Source organism: Nuphar pumila, unplaced genomic scaffold (genome assembly GCF_984573655.1).
Source record: "Nuphar pumila unplaced genomic scaffold, dmNupPumi1.hap1.1 HAP1_SCAFFOLD_1453, whole genome shotgun sequence".
Taxonomy (NCBI): Eukaryota; Viridiplantae; Streptophyta; class Magnoliopsida; order Nymphaeales; family Nymphaeaceae; genus Nuphar; species Nuphar pumila.
In genome coordinates this window covers 9,280-34,274 of record NW_028323680.1, presented here as the reverse complement: position 1 = coordinate 34,274, position 24,995 = coordinate 9,280, and the positions used below count along the sequence as shown (strand labels likewise).

The 24,995-nt window shown below is 52.1% G+C and overlaps 3 protein-coding genes across 3 annotated transcripts; 2 read left to right on the top strand and 1 right to left on the bottom strand.

The window, feature by feature from the left end:
- Positions 1-4,024: 4,024 nt before the first annotated feature.
- LOC149809287 (ADP-ribosylation factor-like protein 2) lies at positions 4,025-4,657 on the bottom strand. The gene is made up of 2 exons (XM_089994918.1): positions 4,593-4,657; positions 4,025-4,514 (listed from the first exon to the last, which is right to left on the bottom strand). The coding sequence occupies exons 1-2, from the start codon at positions 4,655-4,657 to the stop codon at positions 4,025-4,027; spliced, it is 555 nt and encodes a 184-aa protein (XP_089851044.1).
- A 4,077-nt stretch (positions 4,658-8,734) lies between these two features.
- On the top strand, positions 8,735-12,355 carry LOC149809286 (ATP synthase subunit gamma, mitochondrial-like). The gene is made up of 6 exons (XM_089994920.1): positions 8,735-8,833; positions 9,214-9,332; positions 9,476-9,681; positions 10,705-10,821; positions 11,446-11,573; positions 11,930-12,355. The coding sequence occupies exons 1-6, from the start codon at positions 8,735-8,737 to the stop codon at positions 12,353-12,355; spliced, it is 1,095 nt and encodes a 364-aa protein (XP_089851046.1).
- Positions 12,356-18,995: 6,640 nt separating this feature from the next.
- Positions 18,996-23,751, top strand: LOC149809285 (uncharacterized). Its single transcript, XM_089994919.1, has 8 exons — positions 18,996-19,301; positions 19,401-19,555; positions 20,014-20,437; positions 20,950-21,306; positions 21,992-22,195; positions 22,259-22,450; positions 22,616-22,825; positions 23,206-23,751. Exons 1-8 carry the CDS (start codon positions 18,996-18,998, stop codon positions 23,749-23,751), a joined length of 2,394 nt encoding a protein of 797 aa, XP_089851045.1.
- The last annotated feature ends 1,244 nt before the right edge of the window (positions 23,752-24,995 follow it).

Here is a 24,995-nt window from a genome sequence, read left to right as displayed (position 1 = left end):
AAATTCTGCTTTTTATCGCACAGGTAGCGCTTCAATGAAAATGTGCTGCACTAGCAAAGTGTCGTCGTGCGTTAGGGTGCCCTCTGAGGGGTCGAAATCTGAGGTGAGAATACTAGCCCATACTCAAGATACGTGTTTACCTTGCGGTACTTTGCGTCACACAGACTTTGGGTCCATGGTCGTGTTTCGATCTCTTCGATGCACTCTCCTGTGGCCCAGAATTGCAATGGGTGCTTTGCATCACCAACACGCATCTGCGTCGTCATGTGTTGTCTGTCCGCTGCTTCCGGCTTCATCGAATCGAAATGTAGTGTCATCTCTCTTTGCCTATGTGATCGAGAGATTATGCAGAAAACGCTCATCTCGTCATGGCTGTACCCTGCATCAACACGCGTGTCCATGCTTGCAGGGCATGTTTAATCAACGCAGCCGTTCGCTCCCGATAGAACTGAAGAGACTTTCTGATTGCAATGCTCGCGTCACCTTTCCTGATGATGTTGTGCCTGGCTCGCTCTGCAACAAGGAGCTTGACATGCTCATCAGCTATCTTGGCCGCAACAAGCAGACATGGCCACGCGCCCTTCTCCTGCATGAATGGCTGCTGTCGATAAACCACGCCCCCGACGACCGCTTCTGCACGACTCTCATACGCATATGCTCCCAGAATGGCCATCACCTGAAGGCTTTGAAAATCTTCACCTGGATGAGGACGCCAAAAGCCAGCGGGGGAGGAGGTCTGAGGCCCACAATCTACACATACACCGTTGCCATGCGGGCAGCATTGGAAGGAAATGCTACAGACAGCGCACTTAGCATCTGGGAAGATGTAGAACGGGAAGGGATTGTGCCGGACAGCTACTTGCTTTGTGCGTACATGGAGATGTGCATGAAGGGGGGTCAGCTGGACAAAGTGATGGCAATGTATGAAAGCATGCAGCGAAGGAGCAGCACAGATGCAGGCCCTCCAGTCCACGCATACACAATTGCCATGCGAGCTGCCACAGCTTGTGGAGAGCCTGTTACAGCTGTCCGTGTGTGGGATGAGCTTGTCAGCCGGCAAGACATCAGCCCCACAGGTACGTCATTCACCCCCTCTCTGCAAAACTTTTTCACATGGCACACCATGGCCATGTTGTTGATGAAAGTTCGCAATTGCTTGCCATATATGATAAGCAAATGCGAACTTCCATCAACATCCTGTGTGATGGATGTCTTGAATGTACCTGTTCAGGTTGTGCAGTAGCAGGAACCCGCGGATTGCCCTCTGCTTCATGCAGTCGATTCAACCAGGCGCATTGACAGCACGTCATCGACAAATTTGGTTGCTTGCGTGTAAGGCCTGCTCCTTAGAATATTGGCATTTGCATTACCCACTAGTATCGAAGAACAATTATCTCAGGTTCTGATGTATATATTGGGCATTTGCATTACGGGCAGTGCGTGACAGAATGTTGCCATGCTGCATCTATCATGTCAGCTGCAATCCGCAAACCCCCTATGTGTTGATGACCTTACGCTCAATGATGCCAATTGTCAATTGTGATGTTGATGTTGCTGTGCAACCTGTGCTGTGGTGTTGTTCCTACCTCAGCAACAAGGGATCGAGGATTGTGCGTACAATCAGTCACTGAATTCAAGTGCTACAGTTGTCACAGTATCAATCAGCATTCATATGTCCCCATACCACAGTGCCTTGCTGACGAGGTGTGATGCTGTGCAGGCCATGCGTACTCAGCAGCAATCAGCGCGTGTGCCACAGCATGTGATGCAGAGCGAGCGCAGCTTCTGTTTGACGACATGCTGAGCCGCCGGGTTCGACCTGACGTCGTCTCGTGCACAGCGCTCATAACAGCGCTCGGCTCTGACAAACAATGGCAGCGCTGCGAGACCATCATCACAATGATGCGCAATTGGGGACTAGCGCCCAATGCACGCACATACACTGCGCTCATTTCCGCACACGCCAATGCACAACAGTGGCGCCGCGCGCTGAACTTGCTTCAAACCATGAGCTCCGCAACGTGGCGGGGTCCCGCCCCTAATGCGTATACGTACTCTGCTGTGATCAAATGCCTTGGAGAGAACGGGCAATTTGAGCTTGCGGAGATGGTGTTTTCGGAGCTTGAAGCCGCAGAGTGCCCTGACTGTGCCCACGCATTGCCTCGCTATACAATCCAAGGCCGAACTGCGGACGTGCCGAACATGCTCAGAGCTAGTGAGTGTGCGACACCGAGTTCGGGCGAAGCTGGTGTTGCGTCCTGCTCGGAGACAACTTCACTTCGCGGCCTGCAGGAGGGTGTGCTGGATGGCTTCTCGATGCACAGGAGCTCGTCGTTTACGAGCCTATTTTCCAGCGACTTTGGAGACAGTTCTGAGGTGGGCGCTGCCATGTCCGTTGCGTCTGTCAGCACTGCTGACTCATCTCCTAGGTCCTGGAGCCCTATGTTTGGCGCTGGCAAGGTGTCGAGCGCCAGTCGGCGTGACACTACTGCCATGCCCTCTCCTCCACCACCTGCTTTCTCTTCCTCTTCCAGTTTTTGGACTGCTCAGGCAGAGTCCCTCAAGCCACCGCCCACTCTCCCAATCGCTGAGCGTGACGTATCTTCAGCCCCCAATGACATGACTCCCTCATCGTCATATTGTCCTTCGCCGGAAGAAGTCACCCTTCGAGATGTGCGCAAAAAATTCACCGCGGGCCGCAGCCAGGACTGTTTGCAGCACCCGGAAGCTGACATGATCCTTGAGCAGCTCACTCTGCCAGGGGTACCTTTCCAGCAGCACAGACGCGACTCGTCCGTCAATGAGGTGGTGTGTGGGGCGTTGATGTACGCATATGAGCGCGCAGGCATGTGGCGGGAAGCAGTGGCGGTGCTTGGGCGTGCCCGCTTGCTCGGGATTCAGCCCAACACCATCATGTACAACACCGCGATCTCTGCTGCAGGTCGCGCTGGCCAAGTCGTTATTGCACAGACACTGTTCGATAGCGCGCCCAAGCGAGACTCGGTCACGTATGAGTCACTCATTGCTGCGTATGGCAGTGTTGGGGATCCAGTTGGCGCAGAGGTTATATTCAAAGCGATGTTGGCAGATCATCTTGAGCCGCGTGATTATGCGTATGTCGGGCTAATCGCTGGGCACAGTGTCAAAGGGAATCTGAACTCTGCGCTTGCTGTTGCTAAACGCATGAAACAGCAGGGGCGTGTGCCCACTGTGCATGTGATGAATGCGCTTCTTGTTGCATGTGAGAGTCATGGGCGCTATGCCAAGGCCATTGAGATATTTTTGGAACTCAAGCGCGACGGCATTGTACCCAACCAGTTCACGCAGGAAATTTTGGCACAAGTGTGCAAGCAGCAGTACAATAGTATTGAGGCGCAACAAGCAGCAGCCGCTGCGTTGTCAGCAGCTGCAGCTGCGGTTGGCACTGTTTTGATTAGATCTGGTGTGATCTGATGTGAGTCAGCACAACCCTCAATGTTCGTTATGCAGTGTATCTGGATGTGGACGGTGGTCCTGCTAAAAAAATGTATGAAATGAATATGTTCTTCTCGCCATGAAGGGGTTGATTAAAATGACATGGAACATGTCACATCTGACTCTCGGATGCTGTCCTGGCTCTTGTTAAATGTAAAAGCGACAAAATCTTGACACTAGGTTGCCCATAACGTGCATAGTCACATGCATTGCCTCGATTGTTGAATCATTGATCAATATCCCTGCATGATTTTGAGTAATGAAATTATTCATGAGAAGTGGAAACATCTGCAGTTCTGCAATTCTCGACTGCACATAAGTGAGAGCTCATGATTGCAGTGCCATTGATAGACAGTGCACTCATTGTGGACATATATGTGCTAAACATCCTGATCTTACCTATGCTACACACTGCTGTACACATCAATATACTTGCCGTCAAAATGCAGATAGAACTGGTTACGTTGGCATGCCCGAAGCTGAAAGAAGTATACGGAGCGATTGCAATCAACATGTATGTGGAAAGCATGTATACTTTGGTCGTCCGAAATCACGCTAGCATGTATACACGTTTTCCAATGTCACTTACTACCCAATCAAAGCCCTCTGTGACCCCAACGCCAGTAATGGCACTGCAGGACACAATCTGCCAATGCCTGTTTGTGATGTACTGCAACTTCATGGCCTCTTGAATTTGTTCTGAGGTCAGCGCTCCAGCAATGTCCTGCTTGTTGGCGAATATCAACAGGGACGATCCTGCAAGCCTCTCTTCCACGAGCAACTTGTGCAACTCGGCCCCGCACTCCTCTATTCGACGTCGATCGGAACTGTCAACTACCCATATGAGTCCATCAGTCTGCTCAAAGTAATTCTTCCAGTACGACCGCAGGGTCTTTTGCCCACCAACGTCCCATATGTTCAAATGATAGCCCATGTACTCCATGCTCTTGATGTTGAACCCCAAAGTTGGACTGACCTCGTCTGTGTCTTCATTGTTGATGCGCTTGACGATAGTAGTTTTCCCAGCGTTATCTAAACCCCTGCAATCAATCCGGTGTTAGATATGACATTATTGCCTCTGCGTTCAGCCAGGGTAACAGGGTTGGCAGGCGACGTACACCATGAGAATCCGCATTTCCTTCTCTTTTCGCCTGGTCTTTCGTATGATCTTCAATAGAACCATGTCGAGACAGCAAGGGCGGTGATACGGGCAGCTGCCAAAACAATGGACAGCGGCGAGTTGACGTTTCTCGAGATGAGTTACCCGAGAAACTCTGGCAAAACGTTGTCGTTTCTCTTTCCAATGTCACTCAAAAAATGGTTGTTAATCTAGGGCACGTTGCTTGTATCAGGAAGTGCGATCGAAGTGGACGTGAGCACGCTTCACAAATCGTGATGTACTGTCGAAATCCCCTCGGAATTTCCGACGGAACCGAGGCCCAGGTGGGTCGGAGCGAGGTGGGTGTTCGACTATCGCAAAGGTGAACCAAGTGGCGTGCCTGTGACACAGGCTGTGTCATTGTAACCTTTGGCCACCGGGAAAACTTCACCTTGCAGTGGACGGATGATGTGTGCACAGCCTCGGCAGCGCTGGGCCTCCACTCCACCGGGGAGGCTCCAAGCCATGTTTTCATAGGTCTGTGACTGACTCACCACATACTTGCAACATCCCATTACAATGGTGGCATTCGGGCAAGTGTTTCCAGCGTTTTGCAAGAACAGCCGTTGCAATCGCCCGCGGGTTCCGCAAGGCCCGCAAACCATTTATACAGCTGTCGCTCAAGTTCAGTAGCACCGACGAAGCAGAAAGCACTCCCCCCCCGGTACAGTTGACCCCACTCCCTGTTCATGTCCCCGAAACACAAAACGTTTCGACTGCATCCAACAGCCCACTTTGCATGGTCCTGCATGATAGTGAACGACGTCTCTGGCAGCGTGACCACTGCATTATTCAGCACACAAGATCCCTGCATACACTTCGATGGCATTCGACTTGGGCCATGCAGCCATGACTCAACCACAAGTCCCGAAAGTGCGAAACAGGGTGCAACGATGTCATCCCACAATGCCACTTCCTGATGTGCGGTTTTCGCAAACATTGTCATCGAGTAACCCCCAGAAATATTCACCGCAAGTGGAGTGTTGTCGCATGAATCCATCATGCTGGAGACGGCATGTTGTGAAGTTGCCTGTTCAGAACGAATCTCTCTGCCGCTGGATACACCGAACCCCATCGCTTCCTTTGTGCGAGCTGCACGATTTGCATTCTCAAGTAAAAGGCGTTGCTGCTGCTGGCACATTGGTCCTTTGCAGCTGACTACATGTGGCTCGGTTTTGAGTACTTGCTTCATGACATCCATTGCACTCTTCCTATCCATCTGCAAGTCAACGGCTGGTCAGCACCCCTGCAACTTTGGTGCACAACTTCAAGCACAACTACCGCCGCACAAGTTTGAGCCACAGCTAAATCAACAAGTGCCTTGCTCTGCTTCGTTGTGGCAGAGATGTTGACCACTTGATGCAAGTTCAAGGCAATTTAGTGAACAGCTCAAAGCGGTAAAGGAAGGGGGAGTGGAAAATGCAACGCAACACGGAGCAAGAGCAACCAAAACAGGCAATCACGTGCGGCAAATCCAGCCATTGAGATTCACACTGTCTGTACATTGCAACGGTCGAGACATCTCTTCATTGATCAAAGCAAGGCCTTTGCAAAGGCAGCATAGTCGTGGCCGCGCTTGCATTGAAACAAAGTGGGGTGTGTTTGTTGTTTCTTATTCCGGAAAATCGCCAGGAACACCTGGGGTTACTATCCCTCGCACTGAGGTAATGTAGCTAGTATTCAGCCATGAGTAAGAAACTGTATAAACTGCTACATAAGAGGCAGAATTAACTCCAAACGGGACTCGCAAAGCGACGTAAGCGATTGGGACAATCGATGAAAAAGTGGTGTTCAATAATGTAAAGAACCCGAAAGCAAGCAAGGTGTTGGCAGCACACCGTTAGGCAGGCAAAATGCTGGCCATATATGGTCTGGGGATAAGGGAACTCCTTCTGCTGATCGGGGTCTGGAAATTTGGGCACGGAGTGCTGCAGCCACATGGCCGCGCCACCCTTGATGAGGACTACCCCTTTAGAATGAGCGAGGTGGAAATACTCCTCGCCCGTGACTGGATCTTCATCATTATACACTGCGCCACACAGTACGATGAATTGGCATTGTTTGGCTGCGCTACCGCGTCCACATGGACACTGGCAACTCCAAGCACAAATTTGCGAGTCAGCATATGCTTCATTACATGCATGCAATGCAAACGAAAAAAAACGGCTCAGCACGCTCAACAAAACTGTTCTGATCGGCAGATTGCAAATGGAGCTCTAATGAAGGTCTAAAGGCACAGACATTTTGATGAGAATCAAGAGACTTTCTCGCGATGTTCAGAACAATGAGATTACTAGCGCAAGCATTTTCAATTTGGGAAATGTTTGCAAGCATCACCGATGCGCGACGACTACCGCCTGGATGAGATGGTGTGTTTCCTGCTATCGTTCACAAACAAGATAACATGATTTTGCCAAGAGGGGGATGAGCCACAGCCTTGACCTCACTCACATGCCAGCCACCGCGCCAGGCGTTCAGTGCACATGCGGGTGACACATGCAACTGGCGACGCCATCTAATGCCCTCAGCAGAGCGCTGATGGTGCGCTACAAACACTTCGCACAGTGCGGGCTGCCGCATTACCAACCGCGCCGGGATTGCATCGTGCGTGGAGGCTGCGTCCTGCACTCTGCCTGGTGGACCAGAGCAGTCAGATAATGCCTCGGACAAAGTCATGCTGAGTCTGATGAAAGCAATGATCTTCACTTACATCTGACTAGTGCTAGTCCTTCTGACTGAAGCCAGCTTGAGTCAAATACGAATATTGAGATTTGGCTGCTAGATTTCAAGTCCACAGCGAAACTAGCTGTAGATGGCCACCTACATGACTAAGCACTCAACTCAACAAAGTCACCTTGCTCGTCCTGCCAGACTTACTTCCTCTAAGATCTCCATGGTGCATCTTGATGCCCCCACGCTGTGCACACTGAAGGCGGCGCAGCTACCACGCAGGACCAAACAAAGTGTGATGCGCACCAGATCGTCAATGCTTAGTCATCCCGCTGTCACACGACACATTTGGGCTCATGGGCTGGTCATGGCGAACTTTGCTGTGGGAGGGGGGTCTGGTCGCGAACTCTTTATGAATTCAGTATCTGCCTGAAGAAGCAACGCCAGGATGTACCGTCGCTCTCTTGATGCTTTGCCCCGTGTAAAGGCAGAGCTTCCAGGGAGTTTGACTTCACAACCGCTGACGTTTTGTTCTCGCAAGAAAACAAAGGGAAATGTTGCGTTTTAGTGCAGGACTGTTTTGTCTTTTCAGTTGAGGCGCAGTGTTCTGACTGCCTATGTGCTCTAGAGTTGCCTAGAGTGCTAATTTCCACTTAGAAACGGATCCGTCGGGAGTGCCCAGCATATTACCGAGGACCGTTGAAAAGAGCGTCGGCGCTCTGAGAACAATGGTCTGAGCAAAACAGCCACTGACGATGGTCGGGCAATCAGCCAACCAATGGTAGAACAAGGTGTTGTCGACAAGGTGAAAGGGAGGGCAAGCTGCAAACAGATACCAGGCATGTCACTGTCTATAAGATACTTGCTTGCGTAATTAACTTCTTAGGAAATCAATTGGGAACCACGCCATGTCCGAGGACACTCGCTGCGCCTACAGGAACGTGCCATAGGGGTTCCCTCCTAAGCAGGAGCAGACTGTCCTGATGACCAGTGAGGATCTGCAGCGCACCTAAATACAGCGTGTCGTGGTCTCCACTTCCGCTGTAGAGTCCCTCCAGGGATCGACTAACGGGACTGTCGTCGCTCAACGTAGATTTTCCGTGATGCAGTTGGCCGTGCTTGGCAGCAATGACATGCACTGCGTAGGAATCTGGAGGCTTCAATGCTATGAAAAAATCGACCTCAGTACGGTTGCCAAGTTGGCATTGCCCTGCCGCGTGCACCCACACTAGCGCCATCCAGAGCAAGAGCGGAAGTGTGGAGCCGCTGGTACGACGTCCGGTACCGCGACATGCCAGCGCCTCCGCTGCACCCAGCACCCTTGGTCCAGAAGCACACATCCAGCTGCGATACAGCTTGTACATATCACTCAGCGGGTAGCGACACTCAGAGGTCGTCAAGGGACGACAGCGGATAGAGCTTACCTCCGCGATGGCGATAGTGCTAGAACCCTCGCACTACGCGTTGAGCATGAAACAAGCACATGTAGGTGATCAGCCAGCAATTGGTGGCGCAAACAGATTACCAATGGCATGTTCATGCTCATTGTTCCGGATTCTATAATGCATTCAATATCATGCCTGCACAAACATTTCTCCGGTACGCCACAAAAGCGATGATAGCGAGAAAAGGGGACATAGACTGTCATGCGTTAATGTTAGCTGTTTCGTGCTTGTATAATTCATGGCGCCTGAGAAGACCAAGGTTCGCGGGAGACACACTCGTGGCGGGTACAAACATCCGAACAAATCGCAGGAAGTAGCATGTATATTTGGCTGATAACAGGCGTAATTTGCAGGGTAAACGTGATGCATATTCTATCCTGCCAAAGTCCAGTGTTCACGACCAAGTTCCATGCAGGCATTTGACATATAAGCTCTGTGAACCGCACCTTGGCTGTTGTGTTCCAGGTCTTCTGTGAGGTCATCATGGCTATGAGGAAGGCAGTATGGAGCTTCGCGCAATCTTTGCGCGGAGCTCAGTGGTCGTCCCCTCAAACAGCACACGTCGAACGAGCTGCATTGGAAGCGTGCGTGCCGTGCTGTTGCAGGTCGACATATGTATGCATCGAACACAACTGATGCGGTGGATTGTTGCAGGCTTGGAGCGGCGAGCGGAGCTCGCAATGCCGCGACTTTGGCTGCAGGTGTGTTCCCTGAACCCTTTGTGCAGCACAACCGATATCGCACACACAACACATCGCTCAGAGGATGCTATGCGTGCAGTGAAAATGCGGATTAAGTCCGTACAGAACATCAAGAAGATCACCAGTGCCATGAAGATGGTTGCCGCCTCGAAGATGAGGAAAGCGCAGGGCTCGTGTGAACAAGCTCGTGGATTGCCTACGACCTTCTTGAAGCTGTTTGGAGAGGTCCCAGGTGCGCAAGTGATTTCACCAGTTTGCCGACTGGCGTAAGCATTGAGGCTAATTGGTTGCATTCTCGGTTTGTTCGAGTTGTATTGAGCGAAGAAATGTCGCAGAATGCACAATCGATTGACGCCCCACAGTTCAGGTGCATGGCACCGAATCCCATCAAACATCACATAGTAAGAGACATTGCAAATAGCGTTCTTCATTTTAGAGTCAGGAACGCCGTTGTACACGAACCAAATATGCACCTCCGACGGTTTGCATCCAGTCGCGAAGAGTGCTTAGCGACAGACAGCACGGCAGTATCCAATGTTGCACCTCCAATATGCTAGAATTGGTAGCACACGCGTGGAAGGAGCGTCATGCTGTCTCTTGCCAAAGTAGCACTAATGGCACCAGCCTGATGGCTTGTAAGACAGACACAGCGGTTTCGTCATCAATGAAGTCTGGACACGATGCGTATGTGCATGATTGGCAGGCAGCCTGTGGCATGTGCTTCCAATACACCGGATGGCCTGCCGATCTGGCTACTCTCAGAGATGCGATGTGGTTCCATGCACCCATGCGCAAACCGCGTCCAATGCCACGGCATGGTATTCTGCAAGAGGCGATTTCAATTTCATGTATCAGCTAAGTCGCTTGCAGTCTGGACGGTCAAGTGTGCTGATGGGTGATGGGGTTGATGATGGTGCACATTGAGACTCTCTGGCAACTCCAGGACTCCTCAGGAGTCCTGGAGTTGCCATAGCCTCTGTGTGCATCATCATAGCCATGAGTACCCAACAGAACACTTGCCAACCCAGACGCGAGTAAGTTTGGCTCCTGGCAAGGCAGATTTGGAAAGTACTCTAGACAAGCTTGGGACAATTTACGTGCACAAAGGACTCATGAGCACGCTGAAAAACAGTTGAAGGCAAGGTTGCAGGTGGAGTGATCTTGCAAGCTTGCATGTTGTCGCTGTTATCAGCATACACTCATGGGTGTCTCGAGTTCCCCTTGTACGCGATCGAATCCTGTGCTTTTGTTGCAGATATGCCTGTAAACAAGACAGTCAACGTTCCTATCTCCACTGACAAGGGGATGTGCGGCGGCATCAACACACAGATTGCCAAGCTGACAAACTACTGCACAGCCGTGGACATGGCCGGTATGTCTTACCTGGATATCTGGTTGGCATCATTGTCGAGAGCTTGGATCACGTCGTATGGAACTGTGGGCCTCTGTTGTCTTTCTTGCTCTGTTGTTTTTCAAGGAAAGAATAAGTGATGGAGGCATGAGAAATTTCAGAAGTTTTCTGCATTGCATGAGAAGCATGCTCTTTGCGGAGTGCCCAGAACAGTTGTGTTCGGCGATGACGATGTTGGTGTTGTCATTGAAATAAAATGAAATCCAGGGGGGTCACTGATTGACAGGGTCGCTGATGAGTGCCATGCAAAACTTGACTTTCCACGATGAGTCAGATGCTGTGACCCTGCTCTGTCACAGTGGCGTATGCAGCAGTGTAGCACGTTCACTGTCAAGCGGTATCATTAACCGAAGATCATACAAAACCTGAAATCAAAATCACAAAAATCAAAATCAAACCCTGGCTGGCGATCACAAAGTTTGGAATGGCCTGTGCGGAATCCTGGCCAGTGGTCACAAGGTACTGTAACGCACATGGTGGAATCCCTTCACAACGAGCGGGTCAAGGCGTGACCCTTTGACTTCTGAGGCCACAAACAAAACGCTAGAAGAAGGACATGATGTTGATACGGTTTGCTGCATGCAGACGCTGAGAAGAGCGTTGAGCTTGTGACTGTCGGGACTAAGGGCGGAGGTCAGATGCGACGGGCACACCCATTGAAGGTGAAGGGCATGATCAGTGACTACACCAAGAACCCTATCACGTTCGCTCTGGTAAGCAGTTCCGCCTGCTTACTATCCACAAATCCTCCGTTGCTAGGATACTCTTCTCAAGATCCTTCGTCTTTGGACGTCTCGTCGATGCATCATGCAAGAAGGCAGAATGCTGACATGTTCTAGCCATGAAGCTCGAATGTCAGGATTGACCTTCTGTATTGGAAGCATTGCCGACACATCTCAAACACAGGCGGGAGTGCGGCAGAAGTATTCCTCATGCGCTTTGCAGTGCGGCGTCAGCTTGACGAGCGGTGCGCTGCCCTATGGGCAAGTGGCCACTCGTGATATCGGTCCTAGGAACCTCAGATCACCTCATGTGCTTCTGAGAGTAACCAGCGTTCATGCCTTTGCAGGCCAGCAGTGTTTCAGAGGAGATTCTGAAGACGCAGTACGACTCTGTACGCCTCGTGTACAACACATTCAAGTCGGCTATGTCGTTCAAGCCGACCGTTGCCACGATTCTGTCCCCTGACTCATTGGACAAATCCGATGCCATTGCTGCCTCCTTCGACAAGTACGAGATTGAAGGGCCGGACCGCTCCGAGCTGCTCATGGACTTGGGCGAGTTCCAGCTTGCATCCATGATGTACTATGCCATGAATGAAGCCTGCACATCGGAGCATGCGTCACGCATGTCTGCTATGGAGAGTTCCACCAAGAACTCTTCTGAGATGCTCACCAAGCTCACACTCACGTTCAACCGCACTCGTCAAGCCAAGATTACCACCGAGCTGAACGAGATCATTTCGGGGGCGATCTGTGCAGGTGGTGGCAAGTAAACTTGAATGACATTGCCCGGCAATGGTCGATCACTTCTGAGTTTTGTAATTTGAACAAAGATGTGTCCATCGCGTGACAGGCATCCTGACGTCCCATTTGTGATACACTCAGTTCCCTACTTATTTCCCTCCTGATGGACTGCAACCTACTAAACAGGTAGCTTCTCGGTAAGCTCCGGTTTTTATCTCAAAGTCGCCGGGATTCCTTTTGCTTGTGCCGACACACATGCAATCCAGCTCTTACTCCCCTCGCGCCACCGCCTGGCCAACAAAGGAAGCATCTCTTCCTCTCGCCCCCCACGCACCTTGATACTCATTCTGGGGCCTCGGGGGAGGAGACACTTTCTCACGCATTCTTTTTGAAATCCGCCGACAAGCGCCTGCACAAATTAGGATAGGCCCAACCATAGGATAGGCTCCGTGCCAATGTCCTTGGTATGGAGAGCTCAAGCATGCTGACATGGTTGTACACGTATCATGTGTTCAACAAATGCCAGGTAATACCTGAATCATAAGGTATGGCTCCACCTGTGGAAGATGTATCATATCGGAAATCAGACCAAACACGACCACGTATTTGGGAATTCATCTGATTCATCTGGACTCCCTGCCAAAGGGAACATGCAACCTTATTGCGAGAGTCATCTGGATGAACGTTTGGGCACGCAGAATGTGGATGGGGGCATCCCATGCTGCTCTGCTGTGCAAGCTCTGCCGGATAACAGTTCCCTCGAACCAATATAGTCAGTGACTGTCCACAACTGCACAGTCACATCCAGACCAGCATGACGGTGGGAAAAGTATAACGCATGGCGAAATAACAGAGCACTAAATCCTGGGTGACGGAGTGTGGCACATTCAAGCATTGTTTGACTATCCAACTCTGACTACTCACATGTGTGATGTTCCATCACATCAGGTTCCGACTACTCGGAGGGGGTGTACATGAAGATATGAGGCAAGTCCACATCCATAAAGGCCTCCACGCTTGCCATCTCATTGCACTGGCTGCCGGAGGCAGGTTGTGAGGGGTCGACATCGTGGCACAACGTGTGACCACCAAAGCCGACCACCGAAAGATCCCCGCTCGTGTCGTTCAATGCCGCACCAGCGAAACGGAAGCGGGCGTTTGACATGGGAGCCTTTGGCACCCACGCATCCACATCCGCAACATACATCGTGACATGGTGCGTGCCGACCTGCGTGCCCTGCACCGATCCGCGGTCCGAGTATGTCTCGCCTCCGAAATACAGCATCGTTGGACCAAACTTGGACGGCACAGTCACAAGCGCGCCATCCCCACGCGCGAACAGTGCGTCAGCCATCTTCGTGGCCGTCCCCGCTGCGAAGTCAAACTTGACGTTCTCCTTCGTGAAGCCGCCGTCGGGGATGAGGTCGAACGCGGGCGTGCTTGAGGAGCCGACAGTCGGCGCATCTGCAAGACTGCCGCCTACAACGTGAACAGTGCCTCCAAGCACAGTGCACACGCAGTCCCCGCGCGGCGAGGGGAGCTTCAGTGAGGAGGTGCTCCATGCGCCGGTAGCGGGGTCAAACACCTCCACAGAGTCCAGCCTCTGATAGTCTTCGGTGTAGCCTCCGAAGACATAGAACTTGCCCTCGAGCGACGCGGCGCAGAAGTCGCTCCGTTTTGTCTGCATGCAGGGCAGCTCCGTCCATGCTTGCGCTCCCGAATCCAGCTTGAAGAAGCAGCTATCCGGGATGGCGTCCTCCGCCGTACGGCCAGCCGCATAGTAAATTGCACCCGTGTTTGAAACCGCGGCAGCCCCCCGCGCGGATGCCGAAGGCAGGCTGGGCCCGGCCGAGAAGGTGTCCGATACGGTGTCATATATCCAGACCGCTGTTGTGGGCTCCGGTGCCGCTGTTAGGTTGTTGTCTGGCCTGTAGCTGCCTCCGATTAGGTATGCAAAGGAGTCGATGGCCACAACGGACAGGTCGCTTGTCGCCACGTCCAAGCTCGACTTTGTTACCCACGTGCCCGAGCCGGCGTGCACGGTGCCTCGGTTTTCAAACCTGCTTGCATTCACCGACCAGTGAGCTGATTGCGGATGGGAAGAACTCGCTGCACGGTAAGCTCTGTTTACATGGGGTGCAGCCTTGCAACAAGGTTCTGTGTGTAAATAAGAGGCGCTTGGCTTGTAACCATGCTATAATGATGTATCATATGATGTATGTATGTTGCGCTGACGCTCAATGAGCTGCATCAATCCGAATGAGCTGTCTTTTTGCTTGTTGAATATTTCCGGCTTTAGCTATGTGATGGTATGATGTAATGATGATGTATCGTTTACAACACTACCAGACAAAGATGCAGCTAAAAACATGCCACTCTGCTTGAGGGTGTACACCAGGAACGACCAGAGCACTGCTACAAGGCATGCCAAAGCGAGTGATGACCAGTAGTGAATACCTTCCTTCTTATCCCTCTGTGATCTCTGGTATACATCCAGTTGCTCGAGCTCACACATGACAAGCTACAAGCTACGCTTGGAAGCAGCACTTGGAGTTGCCGTTCCCAGTTTTGATGCTGTAGGTAGTGTTGTACAAGGATTCCTCAATACATCACATAGGCAATGGCAGGAAGTAGGCAAAATACACATCGCATAGGTAATGGCAGGTAGTAGTCAAAACGCAACCAAGTAAACACGTTCGAAACAAAACAGCTCATTGCACGTCAACTGCCGGGACAGGCAAGCCTGTCATAGCCTGTCATAACGAGCCTAAACTTCGAGAGATAAAGATAAATCATCATCATGATAAGCACACTGACACGGTCCATGCAGTTGTTTTGAATTCCCAGGTCCTCTCGCCTTGAGACTTTTCTTGACCAGTTTTGGTTTTCATTGCAGGTTAGTCATGATCCTCAGTGCTCAGGGCTCGTGTGACAATGGAAAACGAGCGCGTGGCAGGGTTGTGGATTCTGTCGTCTATCGCAGCTTGCTCAGCTATCCAAGATATCAACTACCCTTACAGCCCCAAGTGGAGCTTGGAGCACTGCTGTTTCATGCATACCATGAAACTAGAGCACTCTCTGAATCAGAAATCACATTGTTGGTGCGCACTGCCTCAGTGGAACTCATGCAGATACCGAACGAAGACCATCAGGCTCGATGCATACCCTTTTTGGCTGCCGCTGCTCAAGGACAGCAGAGCTGGCTGAGACAATCTGCCATCGCTGTCAGGTCGGACACCCAAAACAATGATGCCAACCAAAAGTCCAAGTACAGCTAAGCAAAGAACTCCGACGGCCATCTGCGCAACAAGGGCAACTTGTCGGTTTGGCATGGTACAAGGCGCATACGGCGTATGGTATGTTCGGAGCGCATTGACGGCGCACGACGCATGCAAACCCTGGTTCACAAATGTAAAACTGCATTTCCATGACATGCATGCGAACTAGTGACGCACACGCGCTGTAAAATATCATATCAATTGCAGCAGCTACGCAGTGTGAGTTTGGCATCCAAAGCCCCAATGCAAAGGGAAGCCTTGCGTACAAAGAACATGCATCGTCTGTGACATCCAAGGAGGAACTGCACCTTCAACAACTTCACCGTTTTATTCACCCTGTCCATCTGAGCAGCATTCACCTGGTCCGAGCCTACCTCCACGCCAAAAGTATCACGGTCCGGCATATACATTATGTCGCGTCTCGGAGCACTTCAGTACTGCAGGTAACGGCTGCTCGTGGATTCCGAGAGTCGGAGACAACAGCTCCAGCAAAGCTAGATGCCGATCAACGATCAAACGAAACGAAAGTGCTGTCGAAGTTCGTATGTCAGAGGGCCGCTGCAATTGTGGATGGGTGAAGGAAGTAACTCCCGTTCCATGCATAAGGACTGCGCAGAACGATCAATGTGGGGACGCTTACTTGTTGAAACTTCCAATTACTTGATGTGGTGTGCGCATGGTGCACGGGGTGCCATTTCGCAGAGCTTTCCTGCTTCATGAAGACCTAACAGAGCACAGTCATATCACAGAGATATCGGAAACCGACTTATTGGGGCCATGGCCCATGGCATGGATGCCAGGTGACCAGGGAGAATACTCCGGTAAATCTTTCCAGATGGTTACCGCAAGTACAAATGATTGAACCAGGGCTGGGAAAGAGAAACTCACAAATGTGCATCGCATCATCAGGTTATCTCGTGTGCTTCATGTTCACGTCGACGGAGGTTTCCTAAAACACGATAACCTGATGATGCGATGCAAATTTATGAGCTTCCATTGTCATTCCCGTTCCATTCCTGTGTATTTGGGGCAGGAAGAGGTGACCAAGAGAGGTTGTTTGTTCGAGGAGCGAGGATGCCGGATAGGGTTGGCTCTGAACCAGATAGGGTTACACTTGGGTGGCCGCGCAAGCAGAGGCCACCTTCTTCAAAAACATGGTCCACGTACTTATCCTAGTACATCAATACCATCGAAATCTACTCAGGGCTGCATACTTACAGTCAGGCCACTTCCAATGAGCTCAGGCTACTAAGTTCATCAGTGCATAATACTCGTAGTGCACACATCGACTCGCTAAAGTTTACGCGACCCATGACAAGACTTTCGACAAATTCAGGGAACGTACGCATTCCTGTTATTGATTCCGTTGACTTGGGGTCGTTTGAATAACACCGAGTGCATCACCACGCATACAAGCGCTGCTAGCACCGCAGAAGGCACCCTCCATCGCCAGGAAACGAACGCAACTGCTTACCTGCTCACATGGAGGTGCGCACATGCCCGAATACTTCCACGTGTATCATGTGGGGATAACAGCACAAAAGTTGCACTTCTCCAGTACATCGTGCTCTGCGAAGGGGCAGGCTGATGCTCACATGCACCCTGGTCATGTCTGAATGCTTTTCTTGCTGAAACACAAGTGCGGTGCAATCAGCGCTTGCTTCTGTGCTCTGTAACTTTGTAAAGTCTTTGTGTAGCGCCTTGGGCGAACCATGTCAGCACACTCGATGCACGGTGCCGAGGGAATCCACGCAGCCCATGTCTCCCTGCACCTTTTCTCGACGAGAAGCGTACTTCAGGGATTTCAGTTCATCGCGGTCCCTTTATTTTGGTGTTCGAAGTATGCGAGATATGCGCGGTCGATGCTTGCACCATGCAGGCTCGTTTGCCAAGGCTGCCTGCGAGCAACGTCCATGGGTCAATCGCAGCGCATGCAGGCATCACCCACGAGATGACGTGAAAACATGCAGGAGGACCTTTATTCTGGGTACGAGGATGAGAACCTTGCCCTCAGCGGAGGCATGGTGCCATCGGGAGGACCTATGCGTGGAGCAACACCAAACGCAGCCTTGCGGGGGGGAACTGCAGGGGGCCAGGCAGGGCAAGGCCGACTTGGGACAGCATCACGCCTCAACACGGGCATGGGGAGGAGCCCCATTGCAGGCCCCGCCGGTGCCGGATTTGGCCCGCCGGGCACCGGTCTCCGCATGGGGACTGCCATGGGTGGAGCAGATGCTGCCGCAAGGCCCATGACAGCTGTCAAGGGCGCCGGATATGTCAGCGCAAAGGCGCCAGGCAGCTCCCGCACGACCAACACGCCTCTCGAGCGCCCAAAGGGCCCGAGCCCGGCAGAACAGTGCCGGAAACTGGAGAGGGAAGTGCACTCATTGATCGAGGATGCGGCTGCTTTGACGGACGAGGGCAGCTACGCAGAAGGTGCGGGAGCTTTCCTCGCACCTTACGCTCAGAGCTCTGACGCTGGTGGTCGCAACTTCAGGCGGATCTTGACATTAGCATATCCACATCGAGGAACGGCACTGACGAAAAGCCAGACATTTTCAAACAAACATTTTGATAACTTCCGCGTACTGGCATCCATGTACTGCATCGTTTCCTACTGCAGGAGGACTCCTTGAGCAGAGGAGCATGTTGCGTGTGCCGATTCGAATTGATCACACATGATACGGGGGAAGGATGCAGCGAATCAGGGCTCGGCATAGGGCGTGGATACAGTGCCAGTGGAACGGAAGATGACAGAGCCATGATGTCGGAAACTCGTCGAGGCAGAGCTCATCGGACAGTGCTTGGCATATCACCCTACAGCCTACAACATGCATTTGTCTGCCAGCAGGTCGCCAGACCAGGCAATTCAGGGGTTCAGATGCCAAAGGTGCATGGACAAAAATGGGGGCCAAAACCCAGGCCGGGCGCATAGTGACACATGCGGTTGCGCTCAACGAATATGTCGGCGTCTTAGCTATCTGCGACAAGCTCTTTAATGCCGACACCAACAGTAAATGCCTATGCTCCGCTTGTTGCATTCTGCCAGGACAGCCATCTCCCTTCTCTGCCCTTTCAGGCACATGGACGGCACATGACGTTCGAGCTCGCTTCCTTTAGCTTGAAAATCATATCTTGGTGGACCAACGCAGGCGCAAAATGTGCCCTGTTAGGATATCGGGTGGTTGATCAACCTGATGTGATGGTAGTGTACCGCTTGTTCCCAAACATGACTTGAGTTGCCACTGTCCATGTGGATGCAATATTGTTGTAAAAGCATCATCATTAGACATCACATTACGTCAGTCAATATGGTTGAGACGTCAGCCGGCATCACAGCTGCAGACCGCCTGTAGCGAAAAGCGTTTGCGGTGCGAGGTGGTCAGCGCACATGGTTGGTACAGGCCTGGAGAAAGCGAGAGAGGCTGACACAAAGGAGACTGCCCTACAACGTGACCTGGAGAAGCACGAGCTGAGAGACCAGATCAATGTGGATTTGCACTTTGCCGTGCAGATCTGTCTAGCGCACTGTTGCCATCTGGCAGGCCTTGACCAGGAGGCCCTTTCTATCTACAACACCATCGTCAAGAACCAGTATGTGCTCCCACCCAGCAACGATCCCATGAGATCTTGCGCACGTTCAGCTGTCCACACCGCATCAGGGGCTGTGACGCGTATATATGATGGCAATCTTCAAGTGCCAATCATGCGAAATGCACACGGATGCAACCACACTGGCTATAAAGCGGCATACTCTTGGAGTTGCCTGTCCATGTGGATGCGGTGGTGTTGAAAGGTACATCATATTCAGACGTGGCATAGTGGGAAGGACCTACACCAGCCAATCATCATTTGCGAAGCCAAGGGTTACACGCAATGGACTGGTGGTCAAGATCTCAACAATGACGCATACAGCACAGCCGGCGGGCGCCTGATGCCCGTCATGATGACGTAATTACAACACAACCGCATCCACTCTGCCACTGGCGACTTCCAAGCGCCACTTGAGAATCAGCGCTATCACTACCGCCACCTGAGGCAAGCAGATTCTTGCAGAATGTTCTGCTTCTGCCTCGCTTCCCTTGCTTCTGTTTGTTTCATGTCTCTCACTCTCAAGGGACAGACATGGGCACACAGCATGCCACAATGTGCGACAGATGTTTCTCCTGAGCACAAAGCATACGTCATTGTCTCGTCACCTTCTTCATCATCGAGCTCCAAGATACAGTCAACAACCAGACTGCAGCTACAGCTGTCAACCTGAAGTGTGCACAACCGAAACTTGCCCAAACCAACAAGATGGTACACAAGAAAGCTGGTTGAAAGTCAGGAAGCTGCCGGGCTTTCTCTTAAAGCTATGTCCTGACTTGGAAGTCATTTTTAGGCTCACCTTTGGATACACGCTGCAGGGACTATCAGCTCCCAGGGCGGCTGCGGGTGAACATGGGCAACATCTTCTTCGAACGGAAGCAGTACGGGGATGCGATAAAAAACTATCGGATGGCCCTGGATCAGATTCCAGCGTCGGGACAAGGCCAGGGGTCCGCGGGCTATGACTCAGTGCGCTGCAAGATGATGCGAAACATCGGCATCGCATTTCTCCAGCATGGTATGTACCAAGACGCGCACGACAACTTCGAGGCGGTCCTCAAGCGCATGCCCGATCACTCCTGCGCGTTCAATCGCCTGGTGTGCACCTTCATGGTGACGTCGACTGTTGAGCAGGCTGATGCGCTCAAAGCGGCGTTTGTGGACCTCCTGAACGTGCCTGGTCTCGACGAAACAGAGGAGGAGCTGTCCGATACTGGCAACTATGGCGATGACGGCCTTCAGGTGTGGCCTGTTGTGGAAATGCGCTGAATTTCTTCGGCGTGTAGGATTACTGCTTCCACAGTGCTTGCGTAACCATCCAGACGGTGAGTATCTGTACTCGGCAGAAGAATCAGCGCTTCGCCAGACGTGTGATTTGTGGGTCTAGAAGCCTGAAAATGCATGAATTATAGGGACAAAAGTTGCGGTTGAAGCCCAATCTGGCGAGGCACTGAGAGAAATTCCAGGTGCTATTGCTGCAAAATAGCTTCCACGTGGCGGTGCATTTCTGTGTTGTCTGATGAGCCGGAAGATCGGCTGTGCATCTTGGCGCCTGGAGTCTGAGGCATTGGAGGCCATGCTAACACCATAACAACGACGACCGTACCTGACCCTGGATGTCTGAGAATTTAATTCATCGAGGACATGTTCCTGCCACTGGGCTGACGCACGACCTCCATCCGACCTGATTATGAATTGCTTTACAGCACTACCGCATTTCACCTCCAGCTCATAAACTCGTGCTGCATGTGCAGGAAGAAATGCGACAGAGGTCTGCATCCATGACTGCATACATCGTCACCGCGGCCAAGCTCATCGCACCACGGATCAGCCCAGGGGATGTGGACGCTGGCTTCCAGTGGTGTGTGGATAAGCTGAACGGCAGCGGCAACTCTCGACTAGCCTCCGAAGTCATGATGGCCAAGGCCACGCACTACATGGCGACCGGCAACATCGTCAAGACCGTCCAGGTGCTCAAAGAGTTCGAGAAGCAGAGCGGCATGACCCGCGCGAAGGCTGCTACCAACCTCTCCTTCCTCCATTTGCTCGAGGGCCGACTCGAGGAAGCGAACGCCAGTGCTGACCTCGCCAAGCAGAACGACGAGTACAATGTGCGTCTGCAAATCAACTCGGTCGACAGAACTTCGCCAGAATGGGGTTCGACCCCATTTCTGTCCGCCAATCCATGCAATTTTAGGGTCTGGACTCGACAAATAACTCTGTCCGCCGAAGTAAAAACCAAAACGCTCGACTCAGTCTAGAAGGCCAATGGGCACATTGATGCTGACAGCCGTGAACGGGACGTCGAGCACCATTCATCATCGTGATCGTTGTCGGTTTGTGCAATGTTGGCAAATCTGCAGAGTGCTGCTTGTACGCAATGTTCGCCTTGCTGCAGCCGTCTCCATGTCGCACGTCGGACTCGTGACATTGGGAGACATTTGCTTTGAAGATACAGTGAATTCACACATACTCAACCTGTCCTCCGAGGCACAGTAAAGCGGTGGCATGAGCATTACACGGCTCCACGTCTACGTGCTCAATTTTTGGTGCTGTCAACATGCACCTTGCAGATTGGTCTGACAAACGCATGTGGTGGCACAGCCAGTGTTTGCCAGAATGGGGTACCCCCTCTCTTGCCCCGAAAAGCCGTGCATTTCCAAGAACCGCGACCCCCATACTACAGGGTCTGACAAAACGATGGGCATAGCAGTGGAGTTGTCATCATGAGCTCTATCTACCTGTTCTACAGCCGTTGAAATGAATCACATCCATTCAGAATGTTGCCGGTCACAGGTTCGTGCGCTGGTCAACAAAGGGAATTGCCTCTTCCAAGCAGCGGACCGCAACGGCGCGCTTCAGCTGTACGAAGCTGCACTCCGGAACGAGCCGGACTGCATTGAGGCTATCTACAACGTCGGTCTGGCGGCCAAGGCGGCAGGCATGCTGGACACGGCCCTCGAGCAGTTCCTCACCATCAATGGCATCCTTCCCAACCAGGTTCGCTCTCTCAAATTCGATCCCTCGTTATTCTATCCTTTTTTCAGGTAAATCGACACACAGAACCTCACCTGCCCCCATGCTGCTGCCATCGTTTTGTCCTCAAAGGCTGATCGGTGGGTTCGTGTGACGCGCGTCACATCAATTGATGCAGTTCCTGTCCCACTTCCACAGGAGAAGTCGGATTGCGAAAGCCTGATTGCCATGTGGTGGGGGTGCCACTCCGTCTCCTGTGCAGCTCCTACACAGAATTGGGTTCGACCCCCACTTCCGTCCCCCAACATTCATGCAATTTTTAGGCAGGACCCACAACTCACACGGTCTGGCAAAACGCTTCTCCTGGGCAAGCGTCTCCTGTGTTCACCTCTCGGACATTTCAAGGCGCGATGACTGAGGCATGGACTGGAATACCTTGTGTAGGTGGAGGTTCTGTACCAAATCGCTGATGTCTACTACCTCAAGCAAGAGTGGAGGCGTGCGATCAAGACTTTGAATCTCGTCTACGATTACGTGGGGTGCGAACCTGGCATCCTCGCGAGGCTGGGAGCCATCCATTCCGAGCTTCAGCAGGAAGACGAAGCACTCAACTACTACCTGGAGTCGCACCAAGAGTTCCCGGTTGACATGGAGGTGCGCTGACGGTCACACCCTGAGTTATCTCTGTTAACTACGACCATGACCACTCCACCAAAAGTGCAACAACAATGAGAGAGATGGTGTGGCCGTTCCATCAACCAGCATTCAACTCTGATCAAATCCAGCGTCCATCACCTTCCGCTTTGTGATGTGGTGCTCCTACATGTCTGCATGTGCCTACATGTGTACAATGCCTTCATCTGATACAAGCCATGCATATGTTGAATTCAAACCACAGACTCGCAAATTTGAAGGTTGACCTGCAAATGTGCGTGTTCAAGTTTTACGTATCTCCCATATAACAAACAGTGCATGAAAGTTAACAACAGGGATATGAGGCTGAGGCGTTTGATGTGCGGAGGCTTGCTTCGTAGGTTCTCTCCTGGCTGGGTGCGCACTACGTCAAGGTGGAGCAGTACGAGCGAGCCGTTCAGTACTTTGCATCGGCAGCCAAGATGCAACCTGGGGAAGCCAAGTGGCTGCTGATGGTTGCGTCGTGCTACCGTCGCACTCAGAACTACGACATGGCAGTGAGCGTGTACGAACAAGTGCACGAACGCTTCCCTGAAAACCATGAGGCGCTTCGCTTCCTCATCCATATCTGCACAGACCTTCAGGAAGGCACTAAGCTCCGCGACTATCAGACCAAGCTGGCAAAGCTGGAGAGGCTCAACACCATGCAGGACGCCATCCCTCAGCCTGGGCAGTTGCGCCAGAATATGGACGCAAGTGCTGAGGCCCAGGGTGCTTACAAAGCGCCGGGAGGTGGCCTGGGAGGAGGGGAATTGTTGCCTGATGAGGACACATACCAGGCTCAAGCAAGTGGTGTGCGAGTTGTGCAGGCCGTGGGCGGCCAGAAAGCTGGGAATGATTGGAACGAAGAGGAGCTGGGAGCTGACTTGTTGCCTGGTTTAGACTAAGTAAGTGTGGTGTGTTTATGTCAGTTTGTGTAGAGCGCTTCAGCAGTGCTTGCGTTGTGCTTTGCAATGGTTTGTACAGCGCCTCGTTTGCGCCGATTGTCACCGACTTGCGGCCATGCCATTCCTGCAGAGCCCAGACAAAACGGGCTGCTGCTGCTGGTGTTTGTTGGTGCGTCAACACTTCATTCACAGTGGTCCCTAGTGCACTGCATCAAGGTAGTTGCAAAGCAATGCCCGCCCAGACCGAGCCCGCTGCTGTGATTGGCACCAGACTTTGGTCCTTACATGTACTGTACACTTACATGATGCTGATGTCATATCTCAGAGGTTCCACAGAGATACCACTGAGCCGAGAAAGAGGCCATCAGCGCTGACCAGCCCACCAAGTTGTCCAACAATCTGGATACAAATACAATTGCGCCAGGCCAAAAGCCACGGCGTCGACAACAATCTGAGATTAGCCTCTCAAGCGCGTGCTTCCCAATGTTAAACTTCCAGGAACATAACATTGCACATGGCAAGGCTGATCAAAGAGGCGGCTACAGCTCTGGCGGCTTGTAGATGTCGGAAAACTTGACGCCCTTTGGAAGAGGATGGTCAAAGATGGGTGTGTATGGCCGCGACCACTTGTACAGCCCCGAAGGTGGGCGCGGTGGCTTGTTCTTTGCTGGCATCTTGCCAGGCAAGAACCCATACAGCTGCCTGAACATGGTCAGCCTCACTTGGTCCCAGTGCTCTTCGACTGGGGCCTCGCCTGCAAAGATTTTGTAACCCCCATACGGGTGCTTTTCTCGTTCAGGCGCGGTGGTGCAATGGCAGGAACCACATATGCAGCCTTGTCCAACCTCTTTTTCACAGCCGCCATCTCCACCCGAGATGGGCCATCTATGAACTCTGCACGTCAGCAAAGTGCATTGCCAGCCTTTGAAGTGAACGCCTGTGCTTCATCAAGAACTCTCTAGCTTTGTTTGAATTGATGTGCCAAGCGAGCTGTGAATTAGTCAGGTTGCTCAACGTGATCGGCAGCAATAGCCAGGGTATGCTGCGTACAGCTCATGTGAGTGCCTTCATTTCGCCAAGCTGCATAATCCATATGTGACATATGATTATGCAATGTCGAAACCGGGGTAAGTAACTTGACAACGCTTCATCAGCCCCGGATTCGGGAGCCCCGATTTTTTGAGGGTGGCTGGGGGTTGGCGAGTGATTCATGATATCTGCAGCCAAGAAAGAGTGGACACCAT

Coding starts and splice junctions, on each gene's coding strand:
- LOC149809287 (XM_089994918.1), bottom strand. CDS start 4,657: ATGGTTCTATTGAAGATCATACGAAAGACCAGGCGAAAAGAGAAGGAA. Junction 4,515..4,592: donor GAAATGCGGATTCTCATGGT/GTACGTCGCCTG, acceptor GATTGATTGCAG/GGGTTTAGATAACGCTGGGA.
- LOC149809285 (XM_089994919.1), top strand. CDS start 18,996: ATGGTTGGTACAGGCCTGGAGAAAGCGAGAGAGGCTGACACAAAGGAG. Junction 19,302..19,400: donor TATATGATGGCAATCTTCAA/GTGCCAATCATG, acceptor TGGTGTTGAAAG/GTACATCATATTCAGACGTG. Junction 22,451..22,615: donor CAGCTCCTACACAGAATTGG/GTTCGACCCCCA, acceptor TACCTTGTGTAG/GTGGAGGTTCTGTACCAAAT.
- LOC149809286 (XM_089994920.1), top strand. CDS start 8,735: ATGGCGATAGTGCTAGAACCCTCGCACTACGCGTTGAGCATGAAACAA. Junction 9,682..10,704: donor GCTGTTTGGAGAGGTCCCAG/GTGCGCAAGTGA, acceptor CTTTTGTTGCAG/ATATGCCTGTAAACAAGACA. Junction 11,574..11,929: donor ACCCTATCACGTTCGCTCTG/GTAAGCAGTTCC, acceptor ATGCCTTTGCAG/GCCAGCAGTGTTTCAGAGGA.